Consider the following 25790-nt stretch of genomic DNA (forward strand, 5'->3'; position numbering starts at 1 on the left):
CGTGGTCTGGGTGGAGGAGGTGGAGTCACTCTCCGCTACACACAGGCGCGCTTTCCAACGTTGCAAATGCACGCCTGTATGTAATTTGCACAACGATGACTGCTGCTCGCTAAGAATTTAAGGATTTGCTTTTATAATATCAAAGACGATATAAGAGTATAAAACAGTTTCTTACACAGATTTAACCCAAGACAACGCGTGTTCAAGATTGCCTTTGTTTTGCATCAGGAATAAGTAAAAGCAGATTGTTTTGGCGTTCAGCAAACGAACTGGTAAGACATTCGTGCGCTTTTATTTTTAATTATAATTTTTTATTATGACTTCTGTACGCGAAGTGTTTTTGCATAACAAGCACGTGGTTGGCTTTATAAATTGCGTCTACATGAGAGACCTGTTGTAAGTAGATCCGTGAATTGATACATTGTTACAATAAGGCCTAGTTCATGCATTGAGCTATCTTGCATTTTTTATTTGTCTGATCATGTCTTCGTTGAACACTGAAAGAATGCAGTCTTGATTTTATTGGCAGCTGGGGCACGTGACCACCTGTATCATATTACTGTTTCTTGGGTTGTTTTTTTAAGAAGTGCTTTTTTACGTTTTAAATCACATTGTCGCTATCATGTTGACAGCAGTGTTGGATTTGTTGTGAATTGGTGAGAACGGAGCTTCCATATGACCACCAAACCCTGGAATGAATGTTGAGAAAGTGGGTTATGGGGGAGGGGTCTTGTTGTGTGTTTCTCAGAATTTAAAGGGAATGTAGATCGACTCTAGATCTTATGAAAGACTGCTTGAATGACACAGATGTGCAAGATTTCACAGTGCTTTTTGTTGACAAATCTATGTTCAGGATTAAGGATGATTTAGGTTTAACCCAAGATTTGTTTATATTATTGTTTAAATCACTCCACTTGTTTATTATTGTTTTTCTATAATTTTGTGTTATGTGTAGAACAGTAACCTAATGGTTACCTTGTTTTATTAGAATCGGAACTTTCTCCGGCGAGATTATTAAAATTAAACCGTAAACACACCACACCTTTCATTTAAATTTAATTAAGAGATATGAGTTGCATTTGTGCCTGTTTTTGATTAAAAACATTTTTTTTTCAAATTAACACTTGTCTTTCCAAGCCGTTTAACAAAATATTATCATAAACACTTTCTATATACAGCCCCCGGCTCCATATCCCACTGTTTTGAGGTAATTATCCAAAAATAGAGCCTTTTCCCATTATTAGCAACAGGATACTGAAACATGCTGAGGGGTATGAACCGCATGTGGATGCTGAAAAATAAACTTGATTTAATATGTTTGAATATTGACAGAGATATTAAATGACAGTTCAAGAAATTCCTTTAATGGTCACCTACAGACATAATTATCCCGAGGTAAATAAGTTTCAAGAGATATGAGGCCTTTATAAGTCATCCTTAAAGGAACTGACGTTTGTGTGTGAAATTCTACAGGGACTTATGAGTGTCTGTGCAGTGTCTTGCTCACAGTCTGTTTTCGCTTGTTTTTCAGACAAGATGGAAGTTTCTATCGCCGTTGCGCTTTTGTCCTACTTCGCTCCTGCTCTGGGTGAGTTCTTTTGTCTTGTCTCTTTTGTTTGCTCTGCTGCATTTATTAAATTAGATGGGTTACGAGTTGCACTTGGAGGACTGAAAAGTGAATTTCTTCTTTATGTGTCTAATGAGAAGTCAGTATGTTTATAAAAAGTTAAATCCTTCCTAATACATCGCAGCAAAGCAAAATTGTTGTTGCCCATTCCCACAGAACTTTCTTCATTCCTGAAGAGATTTAACAGTATTTGGTGATTTGGCCTTTGTGTGTGTATGTATGCAGGATCAGCTTTTGGCAGGGAAATGCCAGGTAAGTGTGTAGAGGGTTAGAGAAGCTGTGTGAGCGCTAAAAATCTAAGCAAACTAAGCAGAGTTTAGCTTTCTGTGCTTCCGTCTGTTTTGAATGGCTGGGCTTGTTTGTATTTGTCAATTTTGCTGCAGTTTAAAAATGGAAAGCAATTAGTTTTGGCATGTTTTAACACATTTGTTCAAATGGTTCTGCGGTGTCTTGTTTTTTCTTCAATAAGTTGCTTACGATTCCACCTTTCCCTGAAGGGTTTTGTGTAAAGTTCATGAAGTAACACTACTCTCGCAACACGAGGCTGGGAGTGTCTATCCAGTTTGCCAGTGCAGCTCGAGTTGTACCAACCTTGAGTACATGCAGTTCTGCAGCTCCATTTGGAGGGTGTTTTGACACTGAGATTTTTTAGTTTGACCGACCTTGGACAATTAAAACAAAGTTACAATGTTTTCTAAGACGATATGTGCACTGTGAAGTAAAAACATTTGAAGCATTGCTAACCCTTTGGATTTCTGCAGGATTTGCTACATTCTCAGACGCTTCGTGTATGTTGTGACAAAACCACAAAATTTGACCGTGCGCTCAAACACACAAATGCTGAGATGTGCAATTGTGCACTCGCATAAATGCACATGCAATATGCAGTGTGTAATGTTTTTTTGACATGGGAAGTATTTGAATCAAGCATAGTTCTTTGTTTATCAACGTGATGGAGGGAGAGAGAACAAGAGATCATTATGGTTAACCAAAGTTCTACAGTCAGACCATTCATAATGTCTAATGGGAAATTTGGACCAGTGCCTTCAACATTCTTGTTTATAGAGAGCAGCAGCTCTTAAAATCAGCTGTGGCTCTACAAAAACAAGAAGGACTATTATTACTCCAGTGATCTCTTTTTGTGACATAAAACAGAGTGTGGAGTAACATATTCAGCCAAAATTCGGTTTGATGCCTACTGATTATAAAAATCTGTAAAGTGGCTTATTATGAAACGTCATAACAGCATCTAAAATCATTTATTTTTGAGGTACTTAAGATGTATTTCTCTTGTCACATACTGTACAGTGATGAGTATAGTGAGTTCTACTCCCCATGTTATTGTTAATCTAAAGTGGTTTAATTTGTCTGGCAGAAACAAGATCAGCTATTGAGGTTGGCTATCACAGTGGGATCATTTCTTCGAATAAGTCGAAAATTGTTCTTTGTTACACAATTTTTACACTGTTTTGTGGCTGTATGTGTCTCCGTTTAACCTTCTTTGGATTTTAGCGTGCATCAATAACATTTATTAACACACATTCTAGTGTGTATTTAAACGTTCAGCTGGAACTTGATGGCTTAAATAGTTTTATAGTAGAATCACTGTAAATATTTTTTTTCCATTAGACACTTTATCAGGATCCTACACTGCTTCTGTCTTCTGATCTTATTTTTCTCCTCTCTTTTAGCATCCCCAATGGATGAAACTAACGGTAAGTCACTTAGCGGTATAATATCGTCTTTATATTAATGAAATGTCAAGTGGCTTATTAACAGTGTTTTTTTAGCCCCGCCAGGCCAGACCACAGTCACCAGAGGTTTAGTCTTGTGTGCATGAAAGTGCCTCGTGTTAGACACTATAAGATTTCACTTCACAGTGGGTGTAAGCAAATGTTGAGCAGGCAGTGAGCTTTATCCTCTTAGCGTACATTCCATAAGATAGAACCTAGTCAATATGCTTTGGTATTTTAGAAACCACTTGGTCTGTGTAGGTATGTAGATAAGTAAGCTTATGTTGTTCTTGGTAATATGTACATGAATTTGAACGATGAATTGAGATTTTTAGATATTGTTCTTTTTCCCCTCCTACCAGAGTACGACAAGCCATTTCATTATGGTAAGTATAGATTTACTTCAGCTGTTTAGAGATTATGTATATACTCATGGATTAAGGACATCTCTTGGTTAATCTTTATAAAGATTGAATATAAAAGTGATCGTATGCAGAATATTACTCTTACTTTAAGGAATTTGTTTCGCCTCTACGTATTACATGCTCAGAGTCTTATGAGCATTAGATCTGCTCTGATGGTTCCCACAGTGAGCTGAGAAAAGTTTCGAAGGGCAGAGGGCATCACCCTGCTCAGGAAACATCTGGGAAGTCGGAGGGATTTGCGTTTCCCCACCGTTTTTCGTAAATAGATGGAAAACAGTCACTGCAGGGCTTTCAATCTGAAGATAACACCATTTGAAATCTGATGTATATTACAAAATTTCCTCAATTCATTTAACATTTAATCAGTTCAGATTCTACATTTGCATTTATCCAAAGTGACTTACATAACAAAGAGTATTTCATATTTTGTCATACGAGTTTAAAATAATTGTAGTCCACAAAACGGTTAAAATTTTACGTTGTAAATTTGCAGAGTTCAAAAACAGGGTTCTAGACATTTGGGAGTAATTTTTTAATTTAAGTCAGTCAATAATATGCTCTTTAGATTGTGTTTTTAGGCATTTTTGTATTGTCTACGTTGCATTTTATTTTGTTGTGGCTGTTGTGCTCACACAAGATATGCATCATTTGTGTTTTAAGCCTGTGCAGTGTTTTTCAGTTCTCTGAATCCTCCTTTCAGATTATGAATCGCTGAGGATTGGGGGTATGATCTTCGCCGTGATACTTTTCCTGATGGGGATCTTCCTCATCATCAGTGAGTGCTGGGCTGTCTGTATACTGTTCCAGATTAAAACGGCTGAGCTTTTTTGCATTTTCTCTAATTTTGGGTAAATCTAAAGATTCTGAATGGAGTTCACACGTTGGGCAGAGTGACATTGGAACTGTTACTTCAGCATGGCTCATTATTAAGAGATTGACAATTGGTGAACCTGTATCTTTGAACGCATTTATAAAGAAAATCTGTACATTTGTTAGACGGCATATGGTTCCGAAATGCTGTAATATAGCTCCTTATACTGTTGTTGTCTTGATCAAATTTTAAGGACACTTTAGTAGACATTTATCTAAGAATGTGTCACACACCGAGATAAGCAAGGTAAAGATCAGTGGTTCAGGGAAGCTGGTGGCAGACCTGCATGTCTTTCATAACCTCTAAGTTTAAACCTCAGCGATACCCAATACGCACTATGACTTATGGTCTGCTGTTCGTGCAGGGACAGGCAGCCAGCTGAACCCTTGACACTTTTACTCCGAGACCCCCAGCAGCCCCCTTAAATTATTAATGAGGTTTCCAGTTGGAGATGTTGTCCCAGCCAATATAGTTTAGTTTGACAGTTTTTTTTTATGCGTATGCTTGCATACAGTTAGGTCCATAAATATTAAGACAGAAGCACATATTTTGTTATTTTAGCGGTGTACAAAAATGCATTGACACATGTGAATAAAGTGAAAATTGTCCTAAAGTGCTCGCTATATTTAGAGTGTATTCACATCTAGATTAGGTGAAGGGTTTATTAATTACAGCTCTTTAATATGTTGCCCCCTGTTATGAAACTCTGAGAAGAGAACCCAAGTACAGGCAAACACTGGGATGAAGGGGTTATCAGGGAATTTATTATACAAAAATGAACGCTACAAAAGGACAGAACAAAACCCACAAGGGGGAAAACAAGACAGGATTGATAATAAACTAAATCAAGGACACGGACTCACTCGGCTGGGAAAACAAACACTTTGAACAACACTAAAAAAACCTAACTTACTAGACACGAGTTGACAAGAACAAGGAACACAGGTTTCAGGGATACGGGGAACGGGAACAAGACACAGCGTACTTTCTCACCGAACAGAGTAAAAGGAACAGAGCCGAGTACAGCAACATCAAACAATCCAAGAGCACAAGACAATAGACAAGAGAATGCTTTAAAGGGAAACAAACACAGGATAATTGGCAAGGGACAGGTGTGGGTAATAAAACACTAATGGGAAGGTAACAAGGAAACGAGATGGTGGGAGACACAGACAAGACATGAGAAAGCGCATGTCAGGCAATATATAAGCAAAGCCATGTCTTTCTCACTCAAAACTTAAGGGCTATGCCATGACTCCACAGCAAGACAAGAATAAACATGACATGATAGCGGAATCATGACAGCCCCCCCTTTATAGTGGACCAAAAGTAAACAGACAGTAAAATTAAAAGCTGTTTTATTCACAGGTATGGGCTTTTCATTAGATTATTTCTTCATAAATGAAACATGTTAAAGGTCTGGAGTTGGTTCTGTGTGGTATTTGCATTTGGAAGCTGTTGCTGTGAACCCACATCATGCAGTTCAGGGAAATCTCCAAGCAAGTGAAACATAAATAAATAAAGCTGAGAGTGTGCACTTTAGGACAGTAGCCATTTTATAATTTGTATACATTTTGGTACACAGCTAAAATAACAAAAAAATGTGCCTCTGTCCAAATATTTATGGAGCTACGTGTATGTAAATTATAGTATGACATACAAAGACAAAATGGAAGCTTCGCATTTTTTGTACTTGCAGTAATACCTTCTGAATAATCATCTGCATGTGAAAATGTTTCACTCATATATATATCTTATATCATATAACTTTCACTGCTTTGGATCTGACTTTTGCTTTCTTGTCTACTGCAGGTCGGAAGTGCCGCTGCAATGGGAGTAAGTCGAGGTAAGTAGCTTAAACTTATGAATCAAATTTTTAGGCCATCAGTTTAATACTGTGTGTGCTATTGCATTAGACAGAAACTACTTGTTAAAGCAGATCACAATAAATACTAATATGATATATAACCATATAATACATGGTTCAGAAATCTACCAACTTCTGATTTGTTTTACTTGGTCTGTTTTAGGCCAGTGGATCCTGAATCTGCCAGAGGTCAGTTTTCTTTTATATTTTTTAGGTATTATATATATAACACCTTAAAGAAACAATTAACATATTTACTTACTTTTTCTTTGCAGGTGGAAAGTGAACATGGTGGGCAGGTAAAAAACCGACAACACTTTACATCTACTTTTGGATTATAGGAAGTTATATATTCAACGTACATTTTCAAGCTATATCTCTACTGTTTCCTTTCACAGAAGCCTGGTTGCTTAAAGAGTGTCTCATCTTTTGGAGCGTTTTTGCTGTTTGGAAGAAGAAAAGGTCAAATGATGATCTAGTCGTACCATAGTGTTCCAATCTTAATAATTTTTAATAAAAACTTTTTGCCGTTTTTAAAAATGTTTAAAGAAAAATGTTGATTCTCAGCTAGGGTTACTGCCATTTACTGCTACTTCAGCAGATGATTCTCTTTGACACTTTTTGACACACTTTGTACACAATTTCATATGTTTTCAGCTTTCAAAAATGTTTATAAAACTCATAGTATGTCTTCAGTAAATATTAGGCATTTTATATGTTTTGTAAATGATGTACTTCCGGTTTTGTTACTTTGTAGAGTTAACAAATCACACTTTAAACTGCACTAGAAATAAACTGATTTCTAAACTAATGTCTGTTTAAGATTATTAAGTGGCAACATGATGTTAACTCCTTCTGCACCTGTTCCAGTCTGTCGCTCATAAACTCGTTTTATACAGATAGAGTGGACACCTATAGAGGCTTGGAAGGGATAGTTCACCTTAAATTGAAAATTCTGCCATAATTTACTCACCCTCTTGTCATTTCAAACCTGAATGACTTTCTTTCTTATGCATAACACAAAGTAGATATTTGAAATAATGTTGGTGATCAACAGTACCCATAGACTTGTCTGTACAATAGAAGTGAATGGGTACAGTCGTTGTTAATTGCAACTTCGTCATAGGGGATATTATAGATATTTTCTAGCTTCTTTTAATAATCCTCCCTTTGCATGGTGGCCTATGTTTTACCCTTAAATATACATAGAATAGTTGTGTAGGTTGCGGTCAACCTGAATGGAACTGAGACCAGATACAGTAGGCTATTATAGCGGCCAGCATGAGCATTAACCACACTCCTCCATTAATCTACAATGTATTTCCCAGCGTAAAGTTATTGATTTTTTTATGGACTGTCTTAATTGTATGCACATATGTGGGTTTGTTAAGGTGTTCGCGATTCCCCTATGGCAGCTCAGTCACACTTGCTGCATTAGGTGGGGCTCTGCGCATGCAAGGTTTCGTCGGCATTTTTCAACAGGAGCTGGTGGTTTGGCTCAGGATCCCCTCCGCAGTATCCAGTAAGATTCATGTTCCAGACGCAAGGAGCGCCGCGGGGGAACACTGAGATACTAGATTCCACCACTAGAGGGAGCAAGCGAGCGCAGTTTCTTCAGCGTAGCATCCCCGCAATCTTCCTCCAGCTTTCTCTCTTCATTCGGGCTGCTGTATATTAAACAACACAACCCCTGACTGAATAATACAGAAAACTGCAGCAATGGCATCTCCATCAACAGGTTTGTCTGTTTATTGCATGTATTTATTTTAGAAGATCATGCCATTCAATTCTTCATCGATTTGTGTTTCAATGAATTCCATTGCATCAGCGCACTATTGAGCAAGGGAGATTGCATTTGTGGTTTGTCTGAAGAAGCCATTTTTTGCGACATTGTGTAAAGCGTGTAATCCATTTGACAGAAATTCAGTTGTTGAATTTACTTTTAAACACAACTGTAGCTGTCTCTGTTTGCTGTAGGTTCTCTTGAAATGTGTGTTTTTAAAGAGTTTGAACACATTCAAAATGTGCCGGTATGTGCAATCCTATCTGCGCTATACGACGTCGGACCCTCAGGAGAGAATGTTGTGCTGAAGAGCGCCAAGCTGTCACAAAACACTGAAGTTTAGCAGGACACAATAGTCAAATTCCTTAATTTAACAAGAATTTTACTACAGTGTAGGGTGTACGGCTCTAACCTTGTTTGGCTGAATCTCTAAAGGATTATAAAGTTGTCAGAGGCATGTGGCAGCATCTTCATTCCGTTTTGTCTTTCGTTCGAGTTACTTGGCAATGGGGTTTCAAATAGCCTAATATCGTCAATATAAACTGACAAACTAATTTTATTTTGGAAAAATCAATATTTCTATTGATTAATACTAGAGGGAAGTACACTCCCCGTGTAGTGTGGTGACTGCGGTTATCCCTGCGCTTACACAATCCAACCGGCTTTCCGCTGAGCACGCAGTCCAACTCATTCTTCAACCAATCGATAATTAAAATGATTGAGATCTTGTGAAAAAATACTTGAGTTTGCAAAATGTATTGCCAAGATTGCACGCACAGTATCTGGTTCCGATACATATTTATTATATGATTAATAAATCAAAATATTTCATCAGAATGGGTATCGGGTGATGTCAGAACAGCGCCTGCATGAATAAGTTCAGCATACTTTCTCTCATTCACATTCAAGTGATATTAACTTATGTTTAGATTTAGAAAGCCAGCACCTGTCCATGGTGCTGAACACAACCCCTGCATTGTCTTTCCAATTTTAGTCTCATGCCTGATGCTAAATAGGAGTTTCTTTTGTTCCAAAGATGTTCAATTGTTTATGTTTTATATTTACTTACAGCGTCTTATGGGTATTTGGACCAGAGTGCCTTTTATTATGGTAGGTGTGCAAACATTGAATGTTTCAAACATTTGAATATATTGACTAAATTAAAATATAAATGTGAGCACAGATTATGAGACGTTGAGGACCACGGGTGTCATCTTGGGTGTGGTTATGTTCGTGGCTGGGATTCTCATTGCTCTGAGTAAGTCAATCATCCAAATATTATAGTATTTTAAATAGTCAATTGCATTTTTCTTGCTGTTTTTATGTCCATCTGAAAATGTTTGTGTTCAAACAACACAACTCTATGTTATTTCTTGGGACGAGACCTTTTGTGTTACTTTTAACATGACTTGTGCTGTCCCTTTCATTTATTTGACACAAAATCAACACAAAAAGTGTTAAATAGTATAACACAAACAATGTGTTAATATTAACAGATCTTTTTTAAGTTAACTGGCTAGGATTATTATTTCTTTGTTCAGTGCAGGGTGAACAAATATTTATTGTTTTTGAAATTAGTCGTTTGTAAAAGAATGTCTGTGCATCTTTTCTGAACTGAACCAAATTTGAACCAGCCCCAATCGAATTCTCCAAAGAGTCATTCTCAATTTCATTTTTCATCACATCTCTCTTTGTCTCTCTCTTTGTCTCTCTCTCTTCTCTCTCTCTCTCTCTCAAAATGTTTTGCCCTTGACAGGTAAAAAGTGCAAATGCTCAAAAGCATCCAAGTAAGAGTTTTTCAAGCAAGTGTACAGCCTTGACTGTGCATGTGGAATGAGTCCAAAAAAGGATGAGGGTACTATGCTTGTGCATTGGAGAGCTCACTTGCTGTTTGAATGTAGCCCCTGGTTTCTAAATTCACACATTTCTAAACTGACCAGATTATTCTTTCGGGCCTCGGACACTGTCTATTCACTCAAACAATGTTACATTTAAAATACACCACATCAACACCAACACCAAGTAATCCCAAACTGTTACACAGAAACATAATGGAAACAAAACAACAGAAACTCACACTTAACAAACCAACAAATTGAAACTGGTGTTCTTTGTGTGAATAGGCAGTGTGTATCAGTCAGAGGCTCAGCATGTCATCTTCAAGAGCTAAACTGGCCAATGAGTCCAAACTTAACCCCAACGACAGCTGACTGAGCCCAACTGAAGAAATTGCAGATGAGCATGCTCGCCAAATGTTTCAGTACCTCAGGGTTAGCAGAATAACTTTCTTTTCTTCCCTATTCACAGAAGTCCAGTGGAAGGCCCTCAGCCACCAAAAACAGAAGGTACAACAAACTTCAGGGACTGTTTTACTTAATAATACAGTAATATTTATTTAATCTTGATCTAACCGTCACCTTTTTATTCTATAGTTCCACCTCAGACGGTGTAAAGAAGATGCATGTGTGCGATTGGGTGGCCCGTTTCGAAGAGGAAATGCTCAGACGCACAAGGTTACTTACAGGAATGTGGAGGAGAGTAGAACCTACTTGACCTCTTTTTGTAACCTCAGCTTAAATGCTGTTCTATTGCTGTATTTCAAGGTCTCTCTTCTCTAGCATTTGTTTTACATTTTGTCCAAGTCTCTTTAAATTAACAGAATGATACCATTTCTGGGAAACATTTTGCCCACCTTAACTGCTTTTGGAGAGATGCACCGTATGTGATTGTTTTGCATATGCATGAAAACAATTGCTTTATGGATGGGAATTGGGTGTAAAAAACAACCCATTCATGGCCTTTTGCCTGTTTTTACAGCATGAATATCACTACGCTACACTACATTCTATAGTACAAAGCACTGTGGAAGGTATCTTAACTGAATATCATTAAGCAAATGAATGTACTTGTAGATGCAACTAATATTTGAAGCATCCATTATACGGTATCATCGTTCAACATGAAAACTGAAATATTGAGGATAAATTACTGTGCTTCTATTCCGAATCACTTTATTCCAATCGCATGTTTGACTGTTATTAGGGAAATGTTCATTAGAAGTCATGCCTTTATTACAAGGGCTACAACATTAGGGTCTGTTATGAATGTAGAGCAGGAGACAACAGCTTTATTAAAGACCAATTTTATTATTCATCAAAGTTTGTCATGTACCACATTTGAATCAATAAAAGATTGAGTAACAGAATTCCATCTTGGTCTTTGATTAGCTTTACTTGGATTGGCTCAGCCAGTTGACTCAAAAGGCAAAACATATGATTAAACATTCATTAACATTTGCAGCATAACATGGATATTTTATGATATGTAAATATCAAACTACAAATACAATATTTTTATATCATCCCTGTAATATTGTATATATGCACACTTTAATGCCAGATGAACAACTTTGGTTTTGTCATTGATTTCAATCGCTCAACTGCTCTGATATTTACTTAAACAGTGACCATTGTTTTAAAGGTCATTACACGGTCATTACAACTGTGAACTAATTCTCATAAGTCCCCAGTCCTGTAAATCAAAGCATTTTACAAGAAAGAGGCATTGGCGTGTTTTCCCTCATTTGAATTTCCTGAGGGACTCATGGTACTTTAACACAGTGAATCATGCTTGTAAATAAATGGCTTGGTTTTCTTACATATGATTCAATCTCCAACATTTAAAATATTGATAAAGGTGACTATTAACCCCACATTGAAATCAAACGATTCATTCTTTTATTTAATACCACTCAATTCAATTTAAGTTAAGTCTTATAGATTATGACATCTTGACACTAGAAGGTCTTAAAGACCTTTAAGACCACAGCAGTGTAGTTGAGTAGATTTGCCACAAAACGCCCTGACATTTCACCCCCTCATATGACTCATCAAAATAACACATTCACATAATCAGTTGACACATCTCCTGAAAGTACTTGATATCAAGCGTCCTACTGTATACCATGATAAAGAGCTATCATTCACAACTTACAACAAAATAAATATTGAAACAGATCTTCCCTCTATAAGAAAGTAACTTACATTCGATGAAAAAGGTTCCAAATGGAACCAATGAGGTTTTTACAGTGTGACATCATTGTAGAATCCACAAACCAATACTATGATGTGAAGAACTTGTAAAGAAAGAAGAGATTTCTTCGCAGTTATGCAAAGAACCATTGAACATTCACAATATAATAATATGAAATGCACAACATCCAAAGGGAATATAAATAATGTAAAAACAAAAGTTTCCCACTGATACAGTGGGTTCCATGAACAATTTAGCTGCCCATATAAGCGAACCAATATGGTTCATAATTAAAAGTGGAAACTGAATCCTCATGACGATTTCATTGAAATCACTATTAATGAACAAATTCATGCTTCACTTTCATGCTACATGAAAACACCCAAAGGCCAAGTGAGCATTTAGATTCACTGAGAATCAGTTTTTTGATAAAGAATCAACTATGATCTTTACTGTCATACTAAAATGATGCAATACTTATAATCCTCATATGAGGATACTGTAGGTAAAACCAATCCTTCTCCAATGGCAAACTAGATTTATTCTAATCTAGATAGACTAGATGCAGCAATTTTTCTGATAATTTGGCTATTTTGATAAAGATCTAATCGCAACAAATTTTGATGTCTTGATGATGGATGTTATTTTAACTATTATAATTTAATGTACATACTGTACTATTATTGGTTTCCTCAATACTATAACCCTATTGGAGAAGGTTGGGTACGCTGGGACTGCAAAAGTAGTCCTGGTCACTCTGGGTCCTGTAAGGATGTAAAACGCCGTCTAGAGGCAGTTTTTTTCTTCAATATGAGTTTGAGCTGAAAGAAGAAAAAAATAAGAATGTCAGCTATGTATTCTCCTCTTGATATATTAATTTATATACTTCAATTTATTATTTTCAAGGATATCCTCTGTGGTACATGTCAATTTGTTTTTAATTTATGTGGTAACACTTTACAACAGTAGTTGAACTAACAAGAAACAAGCTTATCAGTATCTGTTAAGGTGTTTGCACATATAGTCCGAAATTTTCATATGCGTTCTCTCGTATTTGGCGCTCATTTGTATGGTGTCTCTGAATTGTCAAAAGACCTTTCAAAATCCTTGCTACGGATACCCAGTCCGATTTTTTTTATGACGGACAAAAATATCGGGGGCAGCGTGTAAATGTGGTTGACACAAAGTGAGGTCGTATTTATTTTTAAACTTGCACAAATTTCGGATTCTATGTGCAATGGTCTTAAATCTTCATGAATGTTAGTTAATGCCAATACAATTGTTCATGTTAGTTCATTAAATAGTGCATTAAAGGTGCTGTGTGTCATTTTTTGGAGGATCTCTTCCTAATGATGTTTCTACAGTAGCCCAAAACAAACAAACTGCTCAGAGCACGTTTCGTAATTATGTTATCTCCTTCGGCAAAGAAGTGAAAACCTGACGACATCCTGTGTTGCCACCGTAGTGCTTTGAATGGGAGGGGTGGAGTGATCCGTTGGTTGCAATATCTCAAATTCACCGCTAGATGCCACTAAATTTCATACTAATGTTAATGTTGTATTACTAAACGCTGAAATGAACATGACCTAAGATTAATTAATGCGGTAGAAATATTGTTTAATGTTAGCTCAACTTGCATTGGTTAATGTTAACAAAAGTGATGACAATTCTTTATAAATTAAGAAAAGCCTCTTACACTCTCTCCTTTATCCCCGCTCTGCAGTAAATGAGCGGGCTGGTCGTTCTCCAGGTTGCGGATGCTGGGATCAGCTCCACGACTCAGCAAATGTCTGATCAGGTCTTCCTGATAGGGGCTTCCATGCAGTCCTGCGGCCATGTGTAAGGCGGTGTGGCCGTGAGCCTAAAAATATATTTTATATACATTATTTATTTGTATATTAAAATGAGGATCTCTGCAGGATAAAAAAAGGTAACACTTTAGTATAGGGACCAATTCTCACTATTCACTAGTTGCTTATTTGATGCCTATTTTTAGCATATTGGCTGTTTATCAGTACTTATAAAGCACATATTAAACATGACCATACTCTACTTCCCTAATCCTACCTAAACCTAACAACTACCTTACTAACTATTTATAAGCAACAAATTAGTGGTTTACTGAGGCAGAAGTCATAGTTAAAGGTTTATTAATACCAAGAATTGGACCTTAAAATAAAGTGTAACCGAAAAAAATTACATCACATGAATAAGAGAAAGGAGCACTTTACAAACACAACTCAAGGGCAACAAATACCAAGTAATGGAATAAGCATTTAAACTGATCTGGTGAAGCGGCACAGTATCAGTAAAAAAAGATCAAAAAGATTGCTGACTCCCATCCTAAAGTGAACTAGTGTATGTGATAGATAAATCAATGAAGTATGAGTACATGAAACCACTTCAATAAAATATCTGTTGTTATCATGTGTCACTCACCTTCAGGTTGATGAAGGCCTGCATATCAGACAGCGGCAGGCCCAGGAGAAAGCGCACAAGATGGATATTCCCCTCCTTCACTGCCAGGTGAAGAACTGTCTTGTTGCTTTTGATTTCCTGAAAAAGGCCGTAGCAATACTAGTCAACAGAGTGAAACCAACCTAAATCAAAGCACCCTTGGCATGAATGAGATTTCCTTCTCAAAACGAAACTACTGCATATGGAACAATGACAAAAGTAAATTGTTTGTCTATCTCTCAGAAAGGAACATTAGGAAAGAAATAGTTTATTTTCTCATACCATGGAAAATCTACTGTCTTTTAAAATGTCTATATCAGTGATTTGCTGTTTACTGTAACTAACTGATCAACACTGAGCAGTGTTAAAAAAGACTCTTAATTCAAATAATTGTCCTGAACAACAGAAACACTAAAGAACCAAAAACGTAATTTTCAGGTTGTGTGATGGTACAAACTAGTTAAATGAAGAGTACCTGGCTGAGTATTGAGGCTCCAGCATTTATAAGAAACCGCAAGCACATAAGTTTGTCCTCCGCTTGAGAATGTAGACTGCCATCAACGAGCCAGGCATTTATAGCCTTCATCGTGCCACAGTGAGAGATCACAGCACAGTGCAGAGGAGTCAGACCTTAAAGAAGAGAGTATTATTATTATTATACATAGTCAATGACTTAAATAATAACATATTCATATTATCACAATTTGTCAACGTTTCATGCAGTTGCATTAAGATCGCTTTAAAATCGAGACATGGAAATGTAATTTCATGATTACCTTCAAAATTACGAGCCTCCAGGTCCACTGGAAGTCCTGACGAAAGTATAACCTATAAATTAATCCGATTAGATGCATGTTTTGTTATTCTGAATTGCGTACAAACGAGTGGATGGCTTAGCCCGCTAACCTGCATGATTTGGGGAAAGCCATATGTGGCAGCCAGATGAAGCGCAGTTTGACCATTGACATCACATGTGCTGATGTCTGCACCAAGTGAGAGTAAATCTCTGACTATTTCTGGTTGATTTGCTGTCACGGCCACCAGCAAAGCAGTCTGGGATACAGAAGAAAAGCAATTCAATTTGCGGTCCAAATATAACGTAAAATGGGCCCTTACTGATTTAACAGTCTTGGGTTGTGATATTCACCTTGCCCTTGTGCTCCTTGGAGTCCAGCTTCCCCAGTTCACACAGTTTCTCTGCAGCAGCAAAAGCATATTCCCTTAAACCTTTAGCAGTGTAGATGTGTAGAATCCTAAAGAAAGAGAGAAAATTTGGTTTAAGTTCTCGTTGATGTAAAAAACTCCGCTTTCTGCTTTCTATTGGAGTCATAGGACTTGCCGAGGTTTTATGAGCTGAGAAACTCACAAGAACTCTGTGGTAAAACACCTAATGATGTGGTCTGGTGTGGCCACATAATTGCAAGATATGTTAAAGGAAAACAATATACATAATAACAGTATGCACTTTATACATATGTTAATGGAATGTATCCAAATAAGTATAAAAACAATTATTAAACCAAATTTCAAAGTCATTGGGAAAATCTAGCTATTTTGTCACATCTTAAAGTAACTGCAGATTAATTTTTTGTAGATCATTAATCTAAATCACCACCTATTCCTGCACTAGTTCTCACTAGTAATTAATCCCACATTCAGAACAAGCTTCAAATACACATTCCAATGACTTACGTGTCTCCGTCATCATCTTGCCAGGTGGTTCTGCAGTAATCCATGTTCTGCAGGAATGTTCGTGCCTCTTGTAGCTTTATAATATCCATCTGCCTCTTGAAGTCCTGGAGAATATACTGGCTGGCGTGATCCTCTTGTTTAGATTCAGATGGCCAACACAGACCAGAGCTCATATCAGTCCCAGAAGCAGTAACAGGGCACTCGGTTATGGACTGTGAGGACAAAGAGACTACAGACTAAGTTTATGATTCCCACTACAGCCTTAAAAAAAAGTTCTTGTTCATTCTCTCCCTTTCCAGCTTTTCCAGGAGGATCCCTAGAAGCATGGCCTTGTAAACAAACGGCACTGTTTAGCGTGTTGACAAAATGTTTATATGCTCTCCTACTTGTAAGTTGCTTTGGATAAAAGCGTCAGCCAATTGAATCAATGTAAATATGATTTAATTGATCAATTTAAGGCCGCTTTTGAACTTATTTTGTATTATGTTCAAGTTTGTATATTAAATTCATATTAAAATCTTTTTGAGGTTTTCTTACATATTGCTGTGTTGCATGGCCATCGTGGCAGTCCTGCATCTGCTGGGAGCTGTAGCCAGTGGCAAGAGTCTGTCCAGTCTGGGAAAAGTTGGGCATAAATGGGAATGGATTGCACAGCTGCAGGGAAGATTGAGGCGGATGAATGCTGGGAACCTCCCAATGGTCGTATCTGACTGCTCCCATATCGGAGTAGCTTACACTGGCCCCTGTAAAAAAGAAGAGATTTAGAAATTTTGCAAATGATACCATGATATAAGTTATACAACAACCTCTATCTAGCCGAGCTTGTCAGACTTACCAGCAGATGGAGATGGTACGGATGTCAAACCCTGTTTGAAGAATTTTAAAGAATGAGTAAAGTCTGTGTAATTTTCTAAGGACATTTATATTTAGGAATCAGTGTTTTTACTCACTGGGACGGATGCAGGGCCACCAGCAGTGTATGTCACTGTGGAATAGGACGGGGGTGCTGAGGAGGTCTCCCTTTTTCTCTTCTGCTCCAGGAGTTTCTTCACTGTGGGCAGAGGGTAACACACCTTTTCCTTCGGTGCTGTTGGCAGACGTAAAATGTTATTGGGTATCTCTCAGTCATACATTGTTAAATATATCATTCTCTTTAAATATCGAACAAAAGAACAATTTTACAACAATAAAATAAACATATTATTAATTGATGATTATACTGTATAAAACATTATATATTTAGAGAAAACAAAACACTGAAAATCAATGTTTAAGAATATGATTTATTCATCATCACTATAAACATAATTTAAAAAGATAAATATACACAACCTTGGTGCTAAGAAAAATAATTGTATTAAATGCCATTGCTAACCCAGAGTGGCAACAAGTTTCTTCAGCGCACGTTTGTTCTTGTAGTTTTTAAGTTATATTGACTGATTTCTCCAGTAATGTGTTTTTCCCATGAGCCCATCTTTATAGTAGTAGGTGTTGGTATGACACAAAAATGTATTTTCTTTGTGTTAGTCACCAACAAAAACTGAAAAAGAATGCAAATATAGTAGGTTTCCAGTGGGCATCGGTTACGTATTCTAGAGCAAACGCGAGGAAAGTTTCTTTAATCTCTTGACCCAAAACGTGAGATAAGATATTTCCACCGAAGGAGCATAATGTTCATCCTCTCGCCTCTGAGGAAGGTATTCCATTTGGAAAAGTGGTGATGAGCTCATGTCTACCTATCTCTTTCACCAGAAACCCTGTGTCTATGGAGAGGGTTCTCACTATTTCTGTTGCTATTTCCTTTTCTCCGTTACGCCCTGGCGGCAAACCACATCTTCTTCCTGCAGCAGTGACGTATGTTCTTCGAAGGGGCCCCAATCAGGTTGTGTGCTATATTTATAATGTAGCTGATCCTGAATCAGTTTTGATACCTGGCACGACACCAGATAGTAAGACTGCACTGAGTGATGACCTAAGCTGAATACAGCTGCCTGACGCAGAGGACAACATTGCAATACATAAAAATAAAGTCTGCAATCCAATATGGGTAATAATCTAATGACTTCTACACTGACAGATATTTCTTTCCTACAAAGAAATAATCCAGAAATGTTTTTTGTGGCATCAATTTTCTTTAATAATTGTCATGTTTTCAAGAAGTTGAAAACATGCAACTACCTTTCTTTATTGCTATCATTTTTCAGTATTGGTTTCACCAATACATGCTGATGTGGGTTATTTCTAAAAGGGGATTTAAAAGAGGAAGGCAATTCTGGTTTCATGTATGGAAATTCCACTGGGGATGATCTCAATCATTGATTTTCTTATCTGTCCTTTCTCTTCATCTTTTAATACACATGCAGTGTCTTCAAAATTTAGCAGAGCTATTGATGAACAATATACTACATTACTAAAATAGCAATTCATTTGTATACCTAATGCATTTACTGGATGTTTTAAATATATACATGTAGCCTATTTTACTCTTCCAACGTCTCTATTGTGTATGATCAAAGTGTTGAAAATGTCCGAAAGGTTGGGCTTCAGTGGAAGGGATACCCTTGCGCCGCTCTCTCGAGTTCATAGACGGAAATCCCTGGCCAATGAGTCACGCGCGTGGGTGACGTAGCGGGGATTCCGTTCATCACGCTCTATTCTAGACATCATTATTTACATGTAAAAAATGTTATTTGTGGTTAACACTCCGGGCAACTTGCTCTGTTTCTAATGACATTTGTACAATGACTCTTTGTTTTTTATTCTTTTTGTAATTATTATTTATAAAAACGTTTACGTTGCTGACGAGACCCACCCATGAAAAACGGGAACTGAAAGCATATAAGGGAGGAGTAATTCATTAAGGGGTTTCTCCACATAGTTTTAAATATTCGCTCATTGAATGATAGTACACTATGTTGTTGGGGATCCTTTATTCAAATGAGTAAAGTCTATTTTGAAATGGTCATACATGACAGAATTTACGTTCGTGCTTAGCCTGATCGGGGAATTAAACACAACCACGCAATAATGTAAACAAACTAGTTTGTTAAACATACAGTTTGTTATCTACAGCAAAATGTCAACGACGTTTACCTGCTGAGTAGGCTTTAATAGGCTATCAAATGACTTATTACTACAAAACAGCATCGGTAATGATCTAATATCTCCAACATTTTGAACTGAATAAATCCATTTAAAAAGCCTTACTTACATTTCTGATGCATGTCAGAATCCCTTTTGCTGTCTTTAAATTTCGGCTCCCACGCCAGGTGAAATGAATGATGTCAGTCGCAAGCCAGGCTCTGTTAAATGTCAACTCCACGAGCTCGATCACGTCCTCCCCGCTGTTGTCTGACACTGAATATTATCAACTTATTGTTGCACGTTTCACTATGTAGGCTATACAAAATACATACCCGCCCATCTTTTGCCCCGCCCCGTAACTGTTTATTAACCGAATCTGTTAGTCTGCTTTCTCTGAAGCTCCGCCCTTTGCTGACGGGACCTTGGGGCACCTGTCTAATTCAAAAGCCCCAGACTAGAGCTCATCATGACATGTATGTACTGTATTTAATCTTTTATTCATCCATTTAATGACTTATTTATATATCTATACATTTTTTTGATATATGAGAATCTCTAACTGACAATTGATTACTTAATTAATTAAAAACATATATATATATATATATAAATAGAATTTTGTATATTTTATTTTCTATTTATTTCCTAAAATCTTGAGAACAATAAAATATTATCCTAGGCTATATAAAGGCACTTTGAAACTTTAAAGCGCACAAAAACAACATAAATTAGTAACCTATTAATTTGCCAGCCTATAATAAAGTGAAATTGACATATTTGTCAGTTATGGTGACAAATAACCTCAGCGTGAGCTCTGCATTTAGCCCATCCAGTGAGTAGTGCAGGTCATTGCTCAAGCAGGTCAGTTACTAACCTGCTGGCTGTGAGAATCAAACCGGTGACCTTCTGGTTACAAGTCCGACTCTCTAACCCCTAGGCCACAACATATAGTAGAGTATATATTTTTATATATAGTATAGTATTTATAGTTTTTTTAATTATATGGATTATATATATTACCTATATGAACGGGTGGAGCATTTAATTAACAGCACTAATGTAATAGTAGAGAATACACATAATGATAACCCCAAAAAATAAAATAAAACCTGAATCTACCAAGTTTGGATAAAACTGCCTGCCAAATGCATGATATAATGGGAACAGGAATCCCAAATATTTATTTAAAATCTTTTGAGCTGAACCAGAATGATACAAAATTGTGCCTATAATGTAATGGTTAATATTATTATTTTTCTCATTGCCACATTAGTTCAATACTGTATTTATTAGGGTTCATTAAGACTGAGTTTACCTTGTAGTTGTTTACAAGTGAAGACATTTACACTGGTATTAATTTGAGTAGTTTAACCCTAGTTTCTATACAATAATGTCAAGACATGACAATGAGGGGAATATCCTCATCCTTAAACCACTGCTTCTCCCTCTTCCTGTGGAATCTCCAGACTTCTCTCTTCATGTGTCTGTCCTAATGATCCCAAAGAACTATTTCTTCTTTTTTTGTTTCCTCTATTCTTTATAAAGATACTTACCTCCTTTTCAGACCAACAACTACCTAAAGTAACAGTGAAGCAGTTTATCAGCTAATCTGCATTTAGAGTGCTCCACCGTGTCCATTTCCACCCCATCTCTCCACATCACCAACATTCTCTTTTGATCTCACCTACTCCACCCACCGTTCCTATTCCAGCGGCAAAGAAAAAGAGTGACTTCATCACTTTATGTTATGTTATGTTCTATGTTCTATGTTCTATGTTCTATGTTCTATGTTCTATGTGCTATGTTCTATGTGCTATGTGTTATATATTGTATATAGGCTAACACTGACTATGTTTCCAATAACAATACATTATTTTGTATAGGCATATTTTTCAATGTAGAATATTATGAATGTTATAAAAGTACTAGTACAAATGATACATACATATGAAACATACAAATACTAAAATAGTTGACAACTTTTAGTCTACTGTGCAGTAAGTTCCATTCCAAATATAGCCATTCATTATTTTGAGGGGAGGGTGGAGCAAGCGGTTTCTGTCTTTACGGAAAATGGCCCCATCTAGTGTTCAAACATACATAGACTCCATAGATCATCAAAGCGTTTCGCCTTATTCAGAAATGTTCTGGGAAAATATCAACATTACATTGATCCACCGTTGACTATTGTCAATTTTGGCATCATTAAATGACAATAGAACAGGCCAGACCAGGCCATGACAACAATGATGTGTATTGACAATATTTGTGTTTGAAAGATATTAACCAACGAATGAATAATTACGCATAGCACACAAAAGTAGTGATGTTATTGCATTAGGATGGGAAGTCTAGTCAAATTGAACGGGAGATTATTCTATACGTGACAGTATAAAACCATCAATCTAGCTTCTAAACGGACAAAAAAAAACGTCTTAACAAGTTTAATTACTGAAAAATGACTTAAACTTTTTGTCATAATGCCATATGCATTTTTGTAAAGTAAATGAGTTTCATGTAGTCACATGATCTATATCCCGGAAATAAACAGTTGGATAAAATGGCGATATGAACCGCTACAGTGTAACAGTAAGTAGCGGTAATATACATCAGTTAGCACCGCAGGACTTGAAAAGCCAATAAAGTAGATAAATGTGTAAAGCTGCACACCCCTGCATTTAAAGGCACTCTATCCAAAAATGGACAAAGACAGGCTCCCCGTGAGTACATAAAATAATAAACACGAGGAAGTATGAAGGGGTTGTAACGCAAGGCATAGGTACTGTATATACATATGTATGGAAAATAAATCGCAAAAAAACGTCAACGCAAGCAATTGATTATCTTACGTGCATCTTTATGGATGAATGAAATTGTTGTGATATTTAATATGATGTGACTTTTGATACCGTACTCGCTGTAACGCTTGTTTGACATCATTCTAAGCGTGTCCAATCGTGTCATTTTCACATGCTGCATGAGAACAATTTTAATTGTTGTTGAGCTTTTTTAATCCAGTTTCTAATAAAATTCATAAATGTAGTATTGTCTTTAAAGTTTGCTATTCAGTACAGGATTTTCTGTTTATTTGTGCCACAGCCGGGTCCGTGCTCTTGGCTGGAGGTGCATAACTTCATTGGTGACCTTATGGCAGCCTCTGCGCCACTGAGAGATCAGCGGATTGATGAAACTTTGAGACCTGGCTGGGACATGACAAGACCCAAAGTCTGTCCCCAGTCCAACCCTTCTAGATCAAGCCAGGTGAAAAGTGCTGTAGCCTTTGGTCTGCATTCTGAGGAACGGGAAATATTACCTAGAGACCATGCAAGCATAAGTGAGTAAAATCAGTGTATTGTTTGTTTATTTTTCCACACACACTTAATTCATGTGCTTACTCTTTTGTAGTTCAGCATCGTCCCTGTACATGTCCTGGCTGCCCACTTTCCATTTCACCCTCTCCTTCCTCACTCCAGACTATGAAACCTAGAGGTACCTCCGCCTCACAAATCCGACCACCCTCACCCCCCCAGTCCATCCTATCACAGCAAGGCAAAGAGTCCAATTCTGCCCCCCTGGGCCTGGGCTTGTGTCTCGGACTGGGTCTCTCTTTAGAAGAGGACACCAGTGAGCCCAGCAGCACATCTAACTCTGAACCTGTTCACCCTCAGCAGCAGGACAAAGGCACTAGCACCCACAGTCCCATCCCACATGCAAACCCTGATGCCCCACCTCTTCAAGCTTTTCCCTGTCTTTGCTGTCACCGTGGGTTCCAAACCTGTGCTCAACTCCTCCATCACAAAAAAGACTCAGAAGAGCATGCTGCACGGTCCCACCACCATTGTCATCACCACCATCACTGCCATCTTAGGTCTTGCATACCGTGTACACAGTTGCACCACGCTGCCCAGTCGCTGTCCTCCTTCCCATGCCTGTCCTGCCAGCGCACATTCCCCACCTGTGCCCAGCTCTTGCTGCACCAGCAGGGCCACGTGCAGCAGGAGACCTTGCAGCAACTGGCGTGCATGCACTGCAGCGCCTCCTTTCCCCGCCCATCGCAACTGCTGCAGCATCAGCGTACCCAGCACGCATCCAAAGCGGGCGGCTTCCTGTGTGCGGAATGCGGCCGCGGGTTCAACTCGCACAGCAACCTGCGCATCCATCTCAACGTGCACACTGGCGCCCGACCCTTCAGCTGCGTGGACTGTGGGAAGAGCTTCAGCCAATCAGGGGCCCTCAAGATTCACCGCAGAATACACACGGGAGAAAGGCCGTATACCTGCACGTATTGCGGGAGGGGTTTCCCTCACCTGGCTGGGGTGAGGGCCCATCAGCGCACACACACGGGGGAGAAGCCCTACCGGTGTGCTCAGTGTGGCAAGTGTTTTACTCAGTCTGGGGCGCTAAAGATCCATACTCGCATCCACACCGGTGAGAGGCCTTTTGTCTGCAGCCTCTGCGGAAAGAGCTTTTCTAACCGCTCTGGCATTCGCTTTCATCACCGTACAGTTCATGGGATTGTGACTGAGCCCAACTCTGTGGGTAGGCCAAGCCTGGCTGCCACTGCGTCGGCTCTTGCATCAGACGTCCAGAGGATCCAAGTCTCTGGTCAAGAACCTCTCAACCTGATCCCTCTTAGGCAACCGGACGGGCGGAATCTGTCCGGCAAAGAACAATTAGGCAGGGATAGTGACAAAACAGCCCTACCATATGTCTGTGAGGACTGTGGTCAGCGCTTCCCAGATGCTCCATCTAGAAATAGACACCAGACTTTGGAACACTATTCAGAAGAAGAGAGAGAAAGGGAAGAGAGAGGTACAGATGACCACAAAGATTAGATGAATGACAGAAGACTGAGAAAGCAGATAGTGAAATACTGATGGCACCTGAATATGCACATATAGACTCAAATTAAATATTGACTTCATGTACACAGCCCAAGTCAAATGATGTACTGTAAGTTTATAACAGAAGATCTGGTTGTTCTTGCATGTCTTGTGACCAAACTTCTTACCACAAGAACCAATGAGATCTCTATGTTATCCAATTGTTGGGAGCTGGTATCAGTCCATCATAACAAACAGAATATTATTGTTTGGTCATGTAATATTCGGTTGTCTGTGACTTGTGCCTCAAGAACCAAATTTATGATGAACTATTGCGATTTGTTCCTTAAGTTTTAAATCAGTAACTTTCACTTTTGTTTTAATTTTGTTAGAATTTGGCAAACACTGTTATGTTTTAGCACAATTAGTCTTCCTAATCTACTATTTTTAAATCAACAATTCTCTTAAGTGTTTGAAAATCCGCTGAACTAGATTATAATGAAAAGGTTCTTTTTGTATTTTTTGTGTACTGTATGAAGTAATAGTGCCTATCCTCATGTGAATCTTTCTAGGCAAATCAAAACAATTTTAGATTCTGGCTTTAAAAGCTCATTATTTATTGGTTAATTTTTTTTCCTTCTCACTTCTATAATTGTTGTAGAACTAATGTTTGTTATTAATTCATGTATTCACCAGATAAAAGCACTTCAGTATTTTGTGTGGGAATCAGTATTATAACATATAGGTCATCTCATGGTTAGACAAGATAACATAAAGTGGTTTGGCTGACTTTACACTAGTCCAGGTAAGTAACTATCAAAAAAGGATTGTCCATTATTTTTGTATTAAATGTATTTAACATTATATTGTTGTTATACTCACTCTGTTGACTGTCACCTCTCAGCACGGATCATCATATTTATTTCTGTACATCTGTCAGTGTGAACATTGATCAATGAAAACTTGTGACATATGACATTGTACTGCCTTATATTGATTTTTTCTTTGTTTCAAAAGGAGAGAAACACTTGTTACAAAAATCAACGTTACAGTGTAACAGCAGTTGTCAGTCTGTGTCCACCTGTTCGATTGAAAATAAATCTTTGGATATGCCGTTTCATACATACAATATGGATGTTTGTTAGGATAAGAAAAGACAACATTTGAAGAACAACAACATTACAATGACCACCTGGAATTGTGATTTATCATGATGCACTGTTATGTCCTCAAACTAACCTCAGACAGATTAAGCTGGAATTGTTTTCTATTGGTTTCTATTTTGAAATTATACTAAGATTTACAATTCGACATTATATTATGATTAAAAAGTACCTGGTATACCAAAGACAAGGTTTCGTGTATGTGTGAAGAGGGGAAAGTACCTATTCAAAAT

At 37.7% G+C, this 25790-nt stretch overlaps 4 protein-coding genes across 7 annotated transcripts; 3 read left to right on the top strand and 1 right to left on the bottom strand.

Annotated features, from left to right (window-relative positions):
• Positions 1-34: 34 nt before the first annotated feature.
• Positions 35-7334, top strand: fxyd6l (FXYD domain containing ion transport regulator 6 like). Of its 2 annotated transcripts, XM_056762121.1 has the most exons (10): positions 35-272; positions 1532-1588; positions 1853-1879; positions 3319-3342; positions 3723-3746; positions 4486-4560; positions 6469-6502; positions 6687-6712; positions 6799-6822; positions 6922-7334. In XM_056762121.1, the coding sequence occupies exons 2-9, from the start codon at positions 1537-1539 to the stop codon at positions 6807-6809; spliced, it is 273 nt and encodes a 90-aa protein (XP_056618099.1). In that variant the 5' UTR covers positions 35-272; positions 1532-1536; the 3' UTR covers positions 6810-6822; positions 6922-7334. The 2 variants fall into 2 exon arrangements, with proteins under 2 accessions (XP_056618099.1, XP_056618100.1); XM_056762122.1 differs by lacking the exon at positions 1853-1879 and having other exon boundaries at positions 40-272.
• Positions 7335-7603: 269 nt separating this feature from the next.
• On the top strand, positions 7604-11511 carry LOC130432646 (FXYD domain-containing ion transport regulator 7-like). Its single transcript, XM_056762120.1, has 5 exons — positions 7604-8261; positions 9378-9416; positions 9490-9564; positions 10614-10651; positions 10739-11511. Exons 1-5 carry the CDS (start codon positions 8243-8245, stop codon positions 10922-10924), a joined length of 357 nt encoding a protein of 118 aa, XP_056618098.1. The 5' UTR covers positions 7604-8242; the 3' UTR covers positions 10925-11511.
• Positions 11512-11633: 122 nt separating this feature from the next.
• Positions 11634-19822, bottom strand: LOC130432644 (NF-kappa-B inhibitor delta). The gene is made up of 12 exons (XM_056762119.1): positions 19699-19822; positions 17438-17574; positions 17323-17353; positions 17025-17230; positions 16488-16699; positions 15943-16048; positions 15702-15848; positions 15572-15623; positions 15271-15425; positions 14778-14894; positions 14035-14199; positions 11634-13159 (listed from the first exon to the last, which is right to left on the bottom strand). The coding sequence occupies exons 1-12, from the start codon at positions 19709-19711 to the stop codon at positions 13091-13093; spliced, it is 1410 nt and encodes a 469-aa protein (XP_056618097.1). The 5' UTR covers positions 19712-19822; the 3' UTR covers positions 11634-13090.
• A 2299-nt stretch (positions 19823-22121) lies between these two features.
• On the top strand, positions 22122-25647 carry si:ch211-79k12.2 (uncharacterized protein LOC568844 homolog). 3 transcript variants are annotated; one of them, XM_056762117.1, is made up of 3 exons: positions 22122-22160; positions 22671-22905; positions 22977-25647. In XM_056762117.1, the coding sequence occupies exons 1-3, from the start codon at positions 22140-22142 to the stop codon at positions 24404-24406; spliced, it is 1686 nt and encodes a 561-aa protein (XP_056618095.1). In that variant the 5' UTR covers positions 22122-22139; the 3' UTR covers positions 24407-25647. The 3 variants fall into 3 exon arrangements, with proteins under 3 accessions (XP_056618095.1, XP_056618094.1, XP_056618096.1); XM_056762116.1 differs by having other exon boundaries at positions 22133-22291; XM_056762118.1 differs by lacking the exon at positions 22122-22160 and adding an exon at positions 22175-22350.
• The last annotated feature ends 143 nt before the right edge of the window (positions 25648-25790 follow it).

The sequence above is a fragment of the Triplophysa dalaica genome, chromosome 12, assembly GCF_015846415.1.
Source record: "Triplophysa dalaica isolate WHDGS20190420 chromosome 12, ASM1584641v1, whole genome shotgun sequence".
NCBI classification, from domain to species: Eukaryota; Metazoa; Chordata; class Actinopteri; order Cypriniformes; family Nemacheilidae; genus Triplophysa; species Triplophysa dalaica.